Source organism: Corvus kubaryi, unplaced genomic scaffold (genome assembly GCF_017639235.1).
Source record: "Corvus kubaryi isolate FWS band 111438036 unplaced genomic scaffold, C.kubaryi_AGA036_p1.0 67, whole genome shotgun sequence".
In the NCBI taxonomy this organism is placed as follows: Eukaryota; Metazoa; Chordata; class Aves; order Passeriformes; family Corvidae; genus Corvus; species Corvus kubaryi.
The window spans coordinates 4,581,402-4,598,302 of record NW_024582055.1 but is presented as its reverse complement, the minus strand read 5'-3'; the positions used below and the strand labels follow the sequence as shown (position 1 = coordinate 4,598,302).

At 42.8% G+C, this 16,901-nt stretch overlaps 1 protein-coding gene across 1 annotated transcript in view; it reads left to right on the top strand.

Moving 5' to 3' along the window:
* FAT4 (FAT atypical cadherin 4) overlaps positions 1 to 16,454 on the top strand; it is a 126,432-nt gene extending 109,978 nt beyond the window's left edge. The window contains exons 13-17 of the mRNA XM_042048511.1: positions 798 to 977; positions 1,966 to 2,090; positions 3,211 to 3,428; positions 8,134 to 8,395; positions 10,475 to 16,454. Of these exons, the coding sequence (XP_041904445.1) occupies positions 798 to 977; positions 1,966 to 2,090; positions 3,211 to 3,428; positions 8,134 to 8,395; positions 10,475 to 12,342 (2,653 nt within the window). The 3' untranslated portion in view covers positions 12,343 to 16,454. The remainder of the gene's footprint in view (positions 1 to 797; positions 978 to 1,965; positions 2,091 to 3,210; positions 3,429 to 8,133; positions 8,396 to 10,474) is intronic.
* Positions 16,455 to 16,901: the final 447 nt, after the last annotated feature.

The window sequence follows — 16,901 nt, the reverse complement described above, 5'->3', positions numbered from 1 at the left end:
AGTTTGCTCAGAAATCCGCAGTTCCTGACACCATCTCTGTCCCCAGGCTCTGGTGGCAGTCCAGAAATGCATGGCCATGAGTAGCCTGTACTGTGGTGTAAATGAGGATATGATCTATTGCCTAATGGTTTGGGGTCATGTATTTATTTAAATTGCACCTTTCATTTCTCATAAAGACATAGGAAATAAAATCACCTTATTACTGCTGTCTTTAAAAAAAATACTAAGAGTAATTACTGTGACATTGTTTTCAGGTGTTTTCTGTTACAGTTTTGAGTTCATAAACAGTGTCCAGTAAAGAAAACAAACTTTATTCTGTATTTACTGTAACTAACTCAGTAGCCTTTGGGTTGCATCTTTGGAGATAACAATAACTTTAATTCCAATCACTTTGGCTAATTTCTTACAATAATCACAATCATGTTTCCTGCCACACAGGGTTTCTCTCCCAGCAGAGGTATTATATCTTAGCAAAACAATGAGTCTGTCTTCCTGCTGTTTAAGTATCACCTAATATCTAAATTATAGTTGGGTACAAAGCCTTATTCTTTGTGATCTCAAGCACACTGCTCAGTCAAGTGAATAGAAATTTTGACACGCAAACTGAATGTTAATTTAGAGTCATACCCACTACAACTGTTCAAGTGCTATTGATCTCTCTGTCTCCCCTTCTAAATGTAAAATACCAATTTGGAAAGAGGAATTTTAGCTGCAGGCTGTAGCTGATGGTTGCAGTTCCTGTGCTGTCATCACTATCCTAATGTCTGGTACTGATTAGTTATTTTTCTCTTTTACAGGACACTCGATGTACAACCAAATCGAGTTACTGTAGGTGGCATCAGGTCCGTAGAGCCCATCCTTCAGAGGAGAGGACAGGTGGAAAGCCATGATTTTGTGGGCTGCATAATGGAGTTTGCAGTCAACGGACGTCCCCTGGAGCCCAGCCAGGCTTTGGCAGCTCAAGGAATCTTAGATCAGTACGTCTGCTATATATGGGATCAAATGGACCCCGTTTGCAATAAAGGAAGCTGTCATGAATGCTGTTCCATTCAGACACCAATAGATATTTCATGTTAGAAAAAAATTACTTTAAAACCTACTGTAAAATGAGAAAAATGTAGGAAGAAAGTGAATTTGGGTGGCAGGTTCACTAAAGATTACAGAGTCTTCAAAAAAGCAGCATCATTACATTTCTACTGTCTATGATTATTCAAGTTGCTTTGCAGGCTGAAATTGAGTAGCCGCTGTTCTTGGGTTTCTTTATAAATTCCACCTGGGTTTGACTATACTCATACTGTTTGCTAACCCTCTACTCCCTTTTATTTCCTCTTAATTCACCATGTCTGTTCTCTCACTTTGCCTCTCAAGTGTCACTGAATTTCCCTCATATCCTCCGAGTGATCTTTCAGAAATGCTGAACTATCTGATTCTATTGTTTTTTCCACCTCAGTATTTGAAGTCACAGTTGTAGCAATAATGTCAGTCTTCCATCCAGATTTCCTATTCACGCTTCCTCTCTCAACCCCCATGTTTGCCCTGCACATTGTAAGGCAAAGGCTCTGGCAGTCTGCAGCATAAAAAAATGCCTAAAAAAGTTTCATCTCCCTTGCATAACAGATAATGGGAGTTTGGCTGTCTCTGAATTCCTTCCTCTTTTGTAAGACTGTCATAACTTGATGCTGAAAATTGGGATCTGCTTAGAAACTTGAGCTGTCTACAGAGGTTCTTAGAATCGCACATTGGTTTTGGGTTGGAATGGACCTTAAAGATCCTTTCACTAGACCAGGTTGCTCAGAGTCCCATCCAACTGGCCCTGAACACTTCCAGGGATGGGAAGAAGAGCCATTTTTGAATCTCTGAGGGGTAGAAAGGCAGTACCATTTAAACACAGGATGCTTCCCGGCATGTTTGCTCTGCTTATTTGTGTGCACATCCTTCAGCATCTACTCATGTGATTTCTTTCAGGTGTCCCAGACTGGAAGGTGCCTGCACAACCAGCCCCTGCCAACATGGTGGCACTTGTGTGGATCAGTGGTCGTGGCAGCAGTGTCACTGCAAGGATGGACTGACAGGAAAGCACTGTGAAAAATGTGAGGAGGAGGTTTCACTGTCTTTAACACACATCTAACTGTGGCTCAGCCAAAGGCCATTAAGAGTTTCTTTTCATGGCCATGGGATAATGAATTCTGTAAAATAATGAAAGTAAGCACCATGTTGCCTCTTAAGCAGTTTAAAAGTCCACAATGGACTGTTGTCCTTTCATGAGCTAAAAATGGCAACAACTTAAATACATAATATTTTCTGGTCTGTATATCACATTTCTGGTAACTTGCACTCATTTAAAGTCCTGCTTCCCAATAACATATAATCCATAACTAAAATAAAGGTATCCCATAGGAGGGATTTGTCTGCTATGGGGAGGTAAGAGGGTAAGTGAAAACCCCTTCACGTAAACACTGAGTTCATGTGCTTATGGCTTCTCCAAACTGAAGTCCTTTTCATCAAATTTACTGTGGATTATATGCAAGAAAATATTGTAAATGTAAATGAAAACAAGGCATTTACGCTCGGGGGTGATTAACTCTCATAGGAGTAGCCCTGTAAATCAATACAGGATTGTCCAGGAGAGCAAAGTGATTTATTTACGTGTAGTTGTAGTATAATGACTGGGCTTTGTTTTTTTACATGTCCCATTATTGTTTAGCTGATTTATATGCTTTTATTGCACCAGTTTACAAAAGAATTTAGCCATAATTTTAACAGCATCTGGTAGTCAATGCTCTGCCTTTTTTATTCACTTTTTTTTTATGCCATAACAAATAGAAAGTCATTATCTCTGCCCTGAAGAGCTTAGAGTTCAATATATCATGAAACCCTGCTTGCAGTAATGGAAACAGTAACATCCCTGAGAAGGAATTACAGTTCTGAGAGCCAAATTTTTTTCTCTACTCCCTCACTTGTTCCCTAGTGAGTTTTAATTTACTATTGACTGATAGCAGCAGTAAATTACTCGCATACTCCCACTCTCAAACACACGTTCTGGTGGAAGCCAAAGAACAGAGGGGCTGCAATTGCCATTCACTCCTGCTCCCCCAATGACCTGCTCTGAACTTGATCTCTGCTCCGAGGGAAAGCGGTCGCGGTTAGGTAGAGATGATGGCTGGAGCTGTGATGAGCTGCATGCTCAATGCTTCCCTGTTCTTGTCCCAGATATTACTGCTGACACGGCCCTGTCACTGGAAGGCAAGGGACGGCTCGACTACCACATGAGCCCCAACAAGAAGCGGGACTACCTGATGAGACTTGGGGCTCGGGGCGCTGGCGAGGGCCCCCCCGGCGTGGAGCGCTTGGAAGTGAAGTTCAGGACAAGGAGCGAGAACGGAGTTTTACTCCACGTCCAAGAAAGCAGCAACTTCACTACCGTGAAGGTAAGATTACAGCTAATGCCGCGTTGGATTTGATTGGACTGCCTATGTGCAGTGATCAAAATCGCGTTTTTCCATTACTCTTGCTGTTTCCTTTATAAAATAGTAGGTCTTTAACTGAACCTAGGCACTGCTCCAGTATCATTCATCTTCTCAGCAATTCCCTTCCTATTTGCCAAGGTATCAGAAGATCTTGATGGTTTTGTATCTAATCAGTTTTGTCTAGACTCCAAAGAGTGACTGCTTTAAGGCGGTGAGAACGGTGCTCATTGCCATGGTTATTATCATCATTACACTTTACAGAACAAATCATTTTGTTATTGGCCTTTTATCTCTGATTTTTTGAGCCTTGAACCCAGACCCTCCTTAACCTAGCAAATGATTGCCAAAAGGTTTTCATTAATTCCTACCAACATGGCTCAAGCTTATCAAACTAGGAAGTGAGGGATAACTTGAATTCATGAGCTTACTCACAGACTAGTGTCAATATCAAATTATTTTGGCATACATAGCTGAATTAATGATTCAAATGCCACACTGCTTTGGGGTTTTTTGTTGTTTCTTCTTTCCTCAAAGAGCTTATTGCTGCAGGAGTTACCTTTCTCAAGAGAAAGCGACGGTTCGGTTCCTGGCGATGACTCAGTCCATTTACTCATAACTCTAAATGAGTACAGCAGTGATGTTGGCAAGCCCCTTTATTGGATTGGTGTAAGCTCCAAGTTTCCTTGACTGCTGCAAGGCTTTCCAAGTTTTTCTTCCCTGACTTTTAGAGAAATTCATACAGAAATTCACACTTTCTAAGCTTCAGCCCCATGGATATTCTCCACCTGCCTAGTCAAGAGTTACAAAGCTTTCCTGACACACCGGCTGCATTTAAGAAGCAAGTCTGCACTACTTCCCTGGCATATGTTTTTACCACATCATTTCATAGGAAGTTTCTGCCTCGCTCATATTAGCAGATAAGATCTCATTATTTTGACTTCTGGAGAGAAAAAACTTTTTTCTTCCCCCTAGCAGAATTTGCTAGGTGATCTCTCCAAGCATTATTGAAAAAAAAAAAAAGAGAGAGAACTAATTGCCTTTCCTGGCTAGAAGCACTGGTGCTGTGTTTATGCAAACACTCATGTTATTGTTAATATTGGTGAAGTTATACAAGCAAGCAGAGGGTGTCAAGTCCCAGCCCCAGCTGTGCAAGGGCAGAGAGCAGAGGTTTGCCTAGTACCAGATGCAGAAGTTTGAGGAAGGAGAGGTAACATCAGCATGCCGGTTGTTGCCAAGCAGTTCCCAGGTGATGCTAGTTAGTGAAACTGTAGTAATTTAACTGTAGCTAGTACAGTATGGCCTCTGCACTGCTCCTCATTCCCAGAGTATATATCATGATGAGTATTTCCCTCAGTGGTGGCCCGAGATGCCAGTGAAGCCAACCCAGCAAAGTTCTTCTTGTCATCTCCATCTGCTCCCAGTGCAGAAGTTGGGCTTTAGGGACCTGTCGTAACAATTCTTGTCAGTCTCTAAAACAGACAATTTTATAACTTGATTTTTGGGTCTTTTGATATGCTTGTTATCCAAAGTATTAGCATTCAGAGAAAACCTGCCATGTGTTTTTAATATTAAACTGTGCTAGGGAAAAGCTATGAGTCCTGTGTCTACTTTCATGCCTTCACATTTTTTCCTCTTGTAGCTAATTGGTTTTGGTGTAGCTGGGATTGGGGTAAAACTAGAGAATCTCAGACCCACTCAGACTGTGAGCAGTTGAGTCACTAAATGATGGATCTAAACTTCCCCCAAAGAACCCAAGAGGGGGCTTTATGATATAAAGGCATCCTTAATCCATGAAAGATAGAAAATATTTCAGGTTACATTAAATAATGGTCAAATTCAGATGGAAAATGCTTCCTCCAAAATCCACAACAAGGAAGAAGGTGAATGATTCCTTATCACTAAGGCTCTTCGTCACAGCTTATTTTCCTACAAGTGCATATTGCAAGTAATTCAGTTAGAAGAAATGGGATAAATACAGCAGGTTAAAGGTGAAATTGCCTGTCTTGTCTTGCTCTGTCTGGAAATGTTATCTACAATCAGATTAAATTAGCATAAATGGAGCTCTAAGATCTCTGAATTGTACGGGTGGAGGATGTGGATTACATGTTACCTACATGAGCTAACAGATCTCTGTGTGAGGGTGGTGAGGCCCTGGCACAGGTTGCCCAGAGAAGCTGGGGATACCCCATCCCTGGAAGTTCTCAAGGCCAGGTTGGATGGGGCATTAAACAACCTGATCTAGTGGAAGGTGTCCCTGCCCATGGCAGAGGGGCTGGAACTGGATGATATTTAAGGCCCCTTGGAGCCCAAACCATTCCATGGTTCTATGCATATATCAAGTTGTAGGAATTAATCAGAACATAACCCTTTTAAATGACATCCCATTTGATGAGCTATAAATCTGTAAAGGCTAGTGCTCAGTTCTAAGACAAATGAAAACCAATTTGTTCAGTAAATGAGACTCGGAATATTAGTAAAGTTGAATCAGCCCTGTAGTTAGGAATATGTTTGCTTTAGTGGTTCACTCTTTTCATTATATTCTACTTGTCAGTTGCTCAGCCATTTAAATAAAACCCAGAAATTCGTGTTACTCAATACTGTCACCATCAGCCTTTGTTTCAAATTTAGAAACATGTTCTGCTTCAAGGCACCAAGAAGAATATTCCTTATCTTTTCCTGGTTGAAGCAGTCATGGACCAGTCTTGTCTCTGGAAATTTTCTTTTCCAAATTCCCCTAGTATGTTATTTATTGAGTCTGTTAGCATTAGTCACGTGCAATTTTAAAGAAACAGAGAAATAGGGTTAAAGAATCATAAATCAGTATGGAAAAGTATCTGACAGGTAAAGTTGCTGACAGGTAAATAATTCTACAGTTCTTTTTTAAGGTGGAATTAAAAATTCCAATTCTGTGCTCAGTCTTCCCTTAAGCTTGGAGGGTATTGTCTGGCATGGTGTTTTCCTTTCTGTTTACATAAAGACCAAAATACAAGGCAGTATTTTTTACGGGGCATTAAAGACAGAGTAAGACATAACAAACCACTTACAGGTTGTAGACATAAATATATGTATATATTCATCTCAGTCAACCTTTTTATAAGTGGTTATGGGAAATGGTGTTTAATATGTTTTAATAGTCTGTGTGGCTGCATTTGTAAATGCAGGATTTTCCTTGGTCTGTGTGATAGTTTAGACACATGCCACTTTGTGTTTTATCAGTAATAAAAGCATCCTGTCTCCGAGGGCAGCTTTATCGAACAATACACTTTCAAATAGTCCACATTACTGCCTTCAGAAATGAAGTGGATGCACATATTAACCATTGTATCCTCCATCCAAATGGAATACGTGCTAGATGCATTCATTCAGGCTGCTGCCAAGACACGAGCGTGGTCTTACAGCCTTATTAAAGCTGGAGTGTCTGAACAAAGTCCTCAGCTTGCATCACCGGAGAAGCAAATCCAGAACATTTAACAGTTTCTGGAAACGAGAGCAGCATTCTTGTAGCCGGTGTGTCACCTCGCAGTTCTTCCCAGGTGAACCTTATTTTTCCTGGAACAAAGGATGCAAGGCTTTGAGAGCTTTCAGCAAACCTGGGGCTTTGACCTTTCCTGGACTCTGCCTGTGCACGTCCCGCACGCTCGTGGTACGGATCTCGGACTGCCCGAGCCGTGGTGGGGAACACGGGACGGAGCGCACTTGTTCTGTTTAATAGGTGTGACCAAACGTGCAGAGCACAGAAGGAAACTTGCAGCAAGTTTCAGAGCCATCCTACGTGAGCTTACACAAGTCTGTACACCCTCAGGAGGTCAGCTGACATACCCAAATTCATGCAGGATTTGAGAAACCAGCAAGGTTGGATGTTGGGGATTCTTTTTAAGCTCCTACATCTTAAATGCAGAATTTGTACTAATCTCATTTTGGGATCGTAATAAGAGGTTTGAAATCCCACATCTCATGATTCAGTAGAATTGTGAGGCATCATTCTTAAGAGAAAAAGCCAAAATATTCTTCCTTTTTTCCCCTAGCAGTTCACAAGTTTTAAAGCAGTTTGCTCAAGAAAGCACTAGTTGAAAATTCTTACAAAATCATGCACTTTGCAACTCTTCAGAAAGTTTTCTGAAATACAACTGGTTTTCTGCAAAATACCAATTAACAGAAAAAGCAGATATGAAATGGGACTCTTGCTCAAGCCCTGCCATGCCTTATGCATTCCTACTGTGTTGTAATAAAAACTGGATGCAATTTTCTTGGGCAAGGACAACATCTGTTCACTCTGCAAAGCATTTTCCACACTTGCATTGAAGAAGGAGGAAGAATTATTCTTTCTCTGATGAAAATGTGTTGTCATGTGCATGCCCTATAGCTGGCTTCTCAATAGGATTAGCCAGGGAATGAGTGGGTGGCAGCTCTCTAAGATGCAGTTTTTCTGCAGAAGTTTCTACAATGTGATGTATTTAATTCTGGCCAAATTTTTAGTACTAAATAATTAATGCCTTTTTAGTACAAAGCAATTATTTGGGGAAAAATATACCCACCCTAGCTTTCTGTTACACCAGAGCTACATGTTACTGTAGCTGTACTGAGTAGGCATCACACTGGCTACGTTGTGTAGGAGTTGTTACGGGACACCATCTTAAAATTACACATCCTGTGTTCTTCTGGCCAGATAAAAGGTGGGAAGGTGCACTACATATCCGATGCTGGAGTTGCTGGGAAAGTGGAAAGGAACATCCCTGAGGTGTATGCTGCAGATGGCCAGTGGCACTCGGTCCTCCTGGAGAAGAACGGCTCTGCCACCGTCCTGTCGGTGGACAGGACTCACAGCCGGGACATTCTCCATGCCACACAAGACTTCGGGGGGCTGAATGTCCTCACCATTTCTCTGGGAGGAATTCCATCCAGCCAACCCTTCAAGAGCACAGTTGCAGGTACTTTTAAATTTTTTTTTTTTAATAGAGTGCACATAAGCAGATTTGAACAGAGTCTCTGTTTGCTTTAAGGTTGCCCAAACTGTTTATCAGTAATTAGTATATATCCATCCTTTGCCAGAAAAATTGCAGATTGAATGAGCAAGGATTACAGACCTTGTTCCGTTACTACACACTGCAGGCTTGTTGTTTCCAAAAGCAGGCACTCCATCTGCAGGGCTTCTTTGAGACAGGGAGGTTGCTTGTCTGTACATCAGTTGTTATATTTTTGTTCCCCTAATGGAGAAGAAAGGATCTATTCTTTACCTGAGTCAGAATGTGGAAAATCAAAGCAAATCTTTCATTTGGGCAAAAATGCTAAACAAAAACTTTACAGGGATTTGGTAAGTACTGAAGGATTTAGCCTGTTATTAATATGATTAAAATATTTTATGCAACTCCAACTTCCTCCTGCTTTATCCTGCTGTCAAATGAAGAACAGGATTTATTTCTGAGCAACAGAAACCAAGGACAGTAAGGAATCACCTTCTGACTGATGTCCAGCTGCTAAGAAGTAAATCAGTCTCCCTTAAGAGTTAAAGTTACTGTCTCAAACCCTGGCAAAATAAGTAGATAACACATATTTGATACAATTTCCCAAGTGCTAAGTAAAGATGGAAGTGATTTTTAGCTGCAAAACGTGAGATACTCCAGACAATACAGATGTATTTTTCACATATTCTTATACTGAAAAATCTTCCTGGCTTCATGAATTGTGACCAGACAAAGTATTTTTGAGTGGAGCAAGTTCACACTTTACACTAGTGTATTGTGAATATGTATGAAATGTGGTACGAAATCATGTGGATGCTGTGCTGACCTTTATCCTTTTTACATGTATGTTTTATGAGTAGCGTGTACATGGAAAAAGCAGAGGCTTGTAGGAAAACTGGAACAAGGAAAATTGAGGACACTAACCTCTCACCACTGCCCAATGCTGTGGCAGACAAATTAGAAATGTCTGGCTTCCATTAAGCACACACAGTCCAAAAGCTCTTATTCATATGATTTTGTTTTATTTTATTTTAATATTGGGTTACATTGTGTAGGACATACCAAGGATTTACAAGGCGCTGGTATAAAACTCTTCATGAGCTCAAGAGTCAAAAATATCTGCAGTGCTGTTAAAGGCAGACAACACACGAGGGTGACAGGGCTGTGAAGTTGGTGTGTCCAATAAAATTTCCAAATCCAGGTAGATGTGACAAATTCCCCCTTGCTGTTTATCACATCACTACTGCAAGGAACCACCACACATGCAGCAAGGTGATCATCACTTTTGCCTGGACTCCCACCTGAACCTAAATCTTCAGCTCTGAGGATTATAAACCTTTAATACCATCTCGTACAACTCGAGTGGATTTGCTATTTCATGACAGAGTGGTATCCATCTCTTGTACCATTTTGCCACAGCTCCAAGCAAGGATCACTGTAAGGTTGCACTACCTCAAAACCCTTCCGGAAAGGATTTAGTCTGGGGAACACAGAGAATTATTAGGCTGGTAAAAGACTGGATTTTCCTGTGATCTCACTCAACCACTGCACAGAGCCTGGGGATAATTCCATCTCCCTGGGCTCTCACAGCACTAAAACTTGTTGTAGGGTAGAACTGGAACCGAGATATGGGAAGTTTGGGAAAAGGCCACTCAAGATTCAGGGATATAAAAGCATTGTCGTGAATTTAGGAGATGGTAAGACAAGAGAAGACTTAGCAGTAGCATGATAGGCAAACTCAAATAATGTTTGGTGCTAGCACAGCCAAGCCAGCTGCCCACAGGTTTCTCTGTGGAAATGATAAGAAGTTTTAGAAATATGGGAAGATGTGGATACAAAAGCATTTCAGTATATTGAATGAAGTCGTTAGAAGGCATATTTATTCAAATTCAATTTAAAGACATTAAGTACTGTTAGAATAGATGTTTCCCTATAGCAACCATGTGAACTCTTGGCCTATATACTGAACAGCGGAGCCTGTACTGTGCTGTTGACAGTGCATACTCAGCCTTCAGCCCCCAACATGACTGTCCCTCTTTCTCCTAGGCTTCGACGGCTGCATTTCCTACATCAAGTACGGCGGCGAGAGCCTTCCCTTCGCCGGCAAGCACAGCCTCGCCACGCTGTCCAAGACAGACCCCTCGGTGAAGATCGGCTGCCGCGGCCCCAACGTGTGCGCCAGCAGCCCCTGCTGGGGCGAGCTGATGTGCATCAACCTCTGGTTCGCCTACCAGTGCGTGCCTGCGGGCGCCTGTGCCTCCAGCCCCTGCCACAACGGGGGCAGCTGCGAGCCCGGGCCCCACGCCGGCTTCACCTGCAGCTGCCCCGAGGCGTACGCGGGACGGACGTGCGAGACCGTGGTGGCCTGCCTGGGCGTCCTGTGTGCCCCTGGCCACGAGTGTCGGGCGGGCATCGGCGGGGGCCACGTGTGCCTGCCGTCGCCGCACCCCACCGAGCTGTCCCTGCCGCTCTGGGCCGTGCCGGCCATCGTGGGCAGCTGCGCCACGCTGCTGGCGCTGCTGGTGCTCAGCCTCATCCTCTGCAACCAGTGCCGGGGGAAGAAGGCAAAGGGGCCGAAGGAGGAGAAGAAAACAAAGCAGAAGAAGAAAAAAGGCAGCGAGAATGTGGCGTTTGATGACCCTGACAACATCCCGCCCTACGGTGATGACATGACTGTCAGGAAGCAGCCCGAGGGGAACCCGAAACCTGATATCATCGAAAGGGAAAACCCTTACCTCATCTACGACGAGACGGACATCCCGCACACCACGGAGACGATCCCCAGCGCCCCTCTGGCCTCCCCCGAGCCCGAGATCGAGCACTACGACATCGACAACGCCAGCAGCATCGCCCCCTCCGACGCCGACATCATCCAGCACTACAAGCAGTTCCGGAGCCACACTCCCAAGTTCTCCATCCAGAGGCACAGCCCGCTGGGCTTCGCGCGGCAGTCCCCCATGCCCCTGGGCGCCAGCAGCCTGACCTACCAGCCCGCCTACGGGCAGGGCTTGAGGACAACGTCCCTAAGCCACTCGGCGTGCCCCACTCCCAACCCCCTGTCTCGGCACAGCCCCGCACCCTTCTCCAAATCCTCGACGTTCTACAGGCACAGCCCGGCCAGGGAGCTGCACCTCGCCATCAGGGAAGGGAGCCCGCTGGAGATGCACGGCGATGTCTGCCAGCCCGGCATCTTCAACTACGCCACTCGGCTGGGGAGGAGAAGCAAGAGCCCACAGACCATGGCGAGCCACAGCTCCCGCCCGGGAAGCCGCCTGAAGCAGCCCATAGGGCAGATCCCGCTGGAGACGTCTCCTCCGGTGGGGCTGTCCATCGAAGAGGTGGAGAGACTGAACACCCCTCGCCCCAGAAACCCCAGCATCTGCAGCGCAGACCACGGCCGCTCCTCTTCGGAGGAGGACTGCCGGAGGCCTCTGTCCCGGACGAGGAACCCGGCCGACGGCATTCCCGCTCCCGAGTCCTCCTCCGACAGCGACTCGCACGAGTCCTTCACCTGCTCCGAGATGGAGTACGACCGGGATAAGCCCGTGGCGTACACCTCCAGGATGCCCAAGTTATCCCAGGTCAACGAGTCCGACGCGGATGACGAGGACAACTACGGCTCCAGGCTGAAGCCCCGGCGGTACCCGGGGCGCCGCGGCGAGGGCGGGCCCGTGGGGGCACAGGCAGCCGGCGCCGGGGAGAGCTCCCTGCCCGGGAAGCTGGGGCAGCAAGCGGGAAGCTTCAACTGGGACAACCTCTTGAACTGGGGCCCGGGCTTTGGGCATTATGTGGATGTTTTCAAAGATTTGGCATCGCTTCCTGAAAAAACAGCAGCAGCAGCAGTGAGTGAAGACAGCAAAGGTGGTACAGCGAAGCCTGTTCCCAAGGAAGGGGAGGCAGAACAGTATGTATAGGCTTTGTCTCCTGGTATTGCCACAGTGCAAAGCCGCGGGGCCTGCTCAAACCATTATATGGTTGTAGAAAAGCCAAGGTCAGCATCTGAACCCCAGGCCAGTCTGGTTGGAGGAGACTTTAAAAATAATAACCATTATGCTGCTGAAAGAGACTTAAGACATTTTTAATTTAATTATGCTTGGATGAATTTATTTCTCCTGCATGCATTGTATTTGCAAACCAGATATTCGGCATGCAGCCTTTGGAAAGGGTTTCCTATTTACCATTGTTTGGTTCGTGATTCTTAAATTAATAATGCTTTGTTCTGAAAATGAACTAATTTTTTGTTCCAGTTGTGAAGGATGTGCATATTGTCTCCAGCTACTAACATGTTTTACGATGCAAGAGTACTGAGGATTTCATTTTCCTTAAGAAGCGCATGGAAGTAAGATGGTGAATGAAGGAATTACAGTAGTGAGGTGTCTCAGAAAATGTAGTTACCATATCCTGCAGTTGCTCACATGTGACTTTATGGATGAAATCAGCTTGAATAATTGCTGGCAACAGTGCTTGCTGTAAGTCTTATTCCATACAAGAGGTGCTAGAAGCAGCTCAAGCCAGTCAGCACTTTAGGATTTTTTTTTTTTCTTTTCAGTTTGTTTATTTGTTTGTTTCAGGTTCCTTTCTCTTTTTCTTTTTTTTTTTTGGTTGGTTGGTTTGTTTTTTTTGAACAAAGTTGTGTGAGAGCTTCTGAATCTCTATGAAATGTTTTTGGGGATGCTTACTTAATCCTGGTCCCTTCCTGGGCCCCCCCCCCCCCCTCAGTGATTCCTGATGGTCATTTGTCAGCCCAGCCCAGCCCCCTGGCTTACAGCAGCAAGGGACAAACCTCTCCATTCCCACATCTCTTGGCCTCTCAGCTTGGCTGTGCTGCTGCTGCAGCCTGTGCTTCTCCCCTGATTCCATTTCCCCATCTGTACCGTGGAAAGGTAGGAAAAACACTTAGTTCCCTGCCTCACAGGGTGTTGTGAGGGCTAATTAGTTAACTCATCTGAAGTGCTTCAACATTATAAAGCACTATAATAAGTATTATCATAGTTATTATTAAAGCACTGCCTAGCCTCTGTGACCTTGGAGTGGCATTTTCTGCATTCTATGATTTTCTATGATGGAAACTTTGAAGAATTATTTATTGTATAGAAAATTACTGCACTCTAGCATTTTGGAGCGGATATGAGGGAAAACTACTTGTAGATTCATTAATGTAGCTTACCAGTTGCCCCCAGTTCCCTAAAGTTGTAGGTAAAATAGAACCTCACAAAGTTCTTACGTCTTCATGCAGATCTGATGAACCTATTGTACTGTGTAAAAACTTCAATTTTTTTTTTTTTTACCTAAGCTGTGTTTTTATATCAATATTTTCCTATGCTGAATAGTTTTCTTACTTTCAGGGAAGGTAAGAAAAATACTTTTTTTACATTTGTTACTTATGTAACATCCATATTTTTCACATTTTGATAAAATTGTAACATACTGTATGCTTTCTACCTGTAAATGCCAATAATAGAATTAAAATATTTATTTAAAATCTTTAGTGTGTGTTATTGGAAACCTTTTGTCTTTTCTCTCTAATTTCCACTCCTTGATCTTCGCTTTTGGGTTTAAGTTATAAGGTTTTTAAGCTATATAAACTTTTTAATCGGAAAACAGGCTTTGAGAAGCAAGTACCTATCTCAGGAAGATGGAGAAGAGTATCATGAGGTTGTTGAGCCTAAGATAGTGTCCAAAAGTACCAAATCTACTTTCACATTTCTAATAAAATAATAAAAACTGTATTTTAGTCTGTAGGGTTTTATCAGCAGCAACTGGTTTCACATTTTTTAACCATGATTTCCACCTCTGCTCCAAGCTGGAGCTTTCCAGTACACAGACAGTGAGGAGTGTGAGAACAAGAGCTTTCTGTCATAAAGCAGCAGTTGAACAATAAATAACTGCATTCTTTCATACTTACAAAGGGATAAATCAGAGCTTGGACAACTTCTTGGAGAATGCAGAGAGTGGAAAAGTTAAGGCTGCAGGCAAGAGGTGAGTTCTGAGGTTACAATTCGAATTAGTGGTAAGTGTAAAGAACTTAAAAAAGGACAACAATTCAAGGGGGTTTTATGTGTTACTTGTTTGGTTTAGGGTTTATTTTGTCTCAAAACTGCCAATTAGGAACCAGCTCCTTTTGGCTAAAAGCACTCCCAACTTCATCATGCCCCTCTAAAGTGAAAAGATAATGGGCCAAAGTAGCCCACATTGGTATGTAAGTCATTTCATCTGAAATAACATGAGATCTACAAAGTGATTTCAGAGTTTGAGGAGCTGCTGTAATTAAACATCTGTTAAAAAGCTGTATATTTAGTTTCAATATTATCCTTTAATACAAACTGTACCACATCCAAGCAGTGATTTTAATAACACATGAAAACTTTAACAAATGAAAGCTTTTAAATGTAACACCAAACATATTGAGGGCTGTGTTAATGCCAGTTAAGCACTCTGAAATTATCAAAAAGTTTTGCTAAAGGAGAATAATATACAATGTGGACTTACACAAAATGTATGTCATAACTTTAGCAAAGTTTACAATTTATCAAGTAGTACTGCCTTCCTCTAAATTTTGATACTTTATGGTAGACAAATGTATATTTTACTGGTTTCCTTGTTTCCCTGTTTCTGAAAGGCATAGAGATGTTTTTGACACTTAAACATACGATCCATTTCTGCCCTATTTTTATAATTCTTTCATGATGAGGTTCAGCAAAGGATTCCAAGGGAAGCGCTCATCCGAAGTTACCAGTTGTGAGGGAGTGAGCTGCATAATTCCCCTGGTTCATCATTAGAACTACGTGGTCCCATTTCAAAATCTGGGACGTATTGTAAGTCATAAATATGTGGAAAGAAAAACAGTCTGCACTGCTCACTGCAGTGTGCAGGAGCCTCCAAACACATCTCATGTCAGCAATTTGTCTCTGACCTGTCTTTCTGCTGGTAGATTGCTGAATGGTCTTTGCCATCTCAGGTGGAGATGTTTTCTCCTGATGATGTTACTAATTAGATGACAATGGACAGGGAAATGGCAGATGTACTTGGCTTTCTCTTTTTTTATCTGTGAAAGGGAAAATATAAGAATACTGCAATTTGTGGTAGAGGAATAAATTAATAAAAGGAGTGAAATCTAGATTATTCTGGTTTCAGTATTCTTCATCAAAGTTTTGCAGCTTTAAAACCACGAAATTAATAATAAAATGAGTTACATTGAAAAGTAACATAAAGTCCAACATTTTTTTGAAAACATCCCCCATTGAGGATCAGACTGTGAGTCTATGCTGCAGACCACAACCTGTGTCAGGGAGTATCAGTTAGCAGTGCAAAATCCAGCTGGAGACACATTGCTTCAGTCTGGGAATGAGAAGGCTTGGGGCTGCAAGGGGCTGCAAGGGGCTGCGGGATCTCACTGATGTCTTCAAAAGCAGGAGATGGAGCCAGCCAAAGGACTCGAGCTTCCAGTGTTCTTAAGGTAAATTGGATGTGGTGGAAGCTCTTTCCGAGTAGTGTGTTTTTATTGTAGATTGTGTTTTTGAAGCACAAAATTCATGTATTATTCTTCAGTTGTTAGGATGTGTAAATGGTATTTTCTTAACTGAATTCTAGAAGAGACTCCTAATTATGGGTCCTTTGAAATTGGGAAGGAGAATGAGGAAAAAAAGAAAAAAGATTTAATCATCTTTTTCTCCTCATTCTCCTTCCCAATTTCAAAGGATCCATAATTAGGAGTTTGATTAAGAGAAAAGTCTGCTATTTTACGAAGTAGGACTGAGGGAAGAAAGTGAAGAGGTTGATCTCTTTGCTTTATCATCTTAGCATTTTACTGTTCACCATTCCATGACCATCTATGTATTAATTCTGCCAGCCTTCCCTCTGCTCTGTGAAACCAGCTCTTTGTTCATCCCAATGTGCTCACTTTGGTTTTCTATAAATAGCACTTAATGAGGATGACTGACAGCACATGGTTAAGTTGCCAGTCAGCATCACAACCTCTCTTTTTAAAATTTAGATATTTGCACTAAACTGGCCTTTCCTACATTTTGCATGAACCTCACCTTCCATTCAGCCATCTTACAAGAGCCTTTTCCAGCAATAAAATATGGTTGGACTCTTCATAATTTTTACAGCCTTTTTTTCCAGTGATGTTTAGGTTTCATCATCCTTCTGTGCTGAGATGATCAGAAGTGCATAGAGTCTTTCTAAGTTGGATTGTGAGTTTAAAAGCACCTTTATCTCTGGGCTTCACAAAGTAAATCCTCAAGAGACTCGCTCATCAATTTTAGGGCTACATGTATTTCATTAATGAGCATGTACAAAAAAAACCAAATAAAAAAATAACAATTTCCACACGAATGACCTGTATCTGTTCCTCTAAGTTGCCGTTATTGGTGAGGAAAAAAAAGACTCTCCATCTGTCAATCCAAGGAAGTATTTTCAGAAATTCTGGGCGATTTTCTGCAATTTTCAGAAGTCTCCACCAACCACTTTT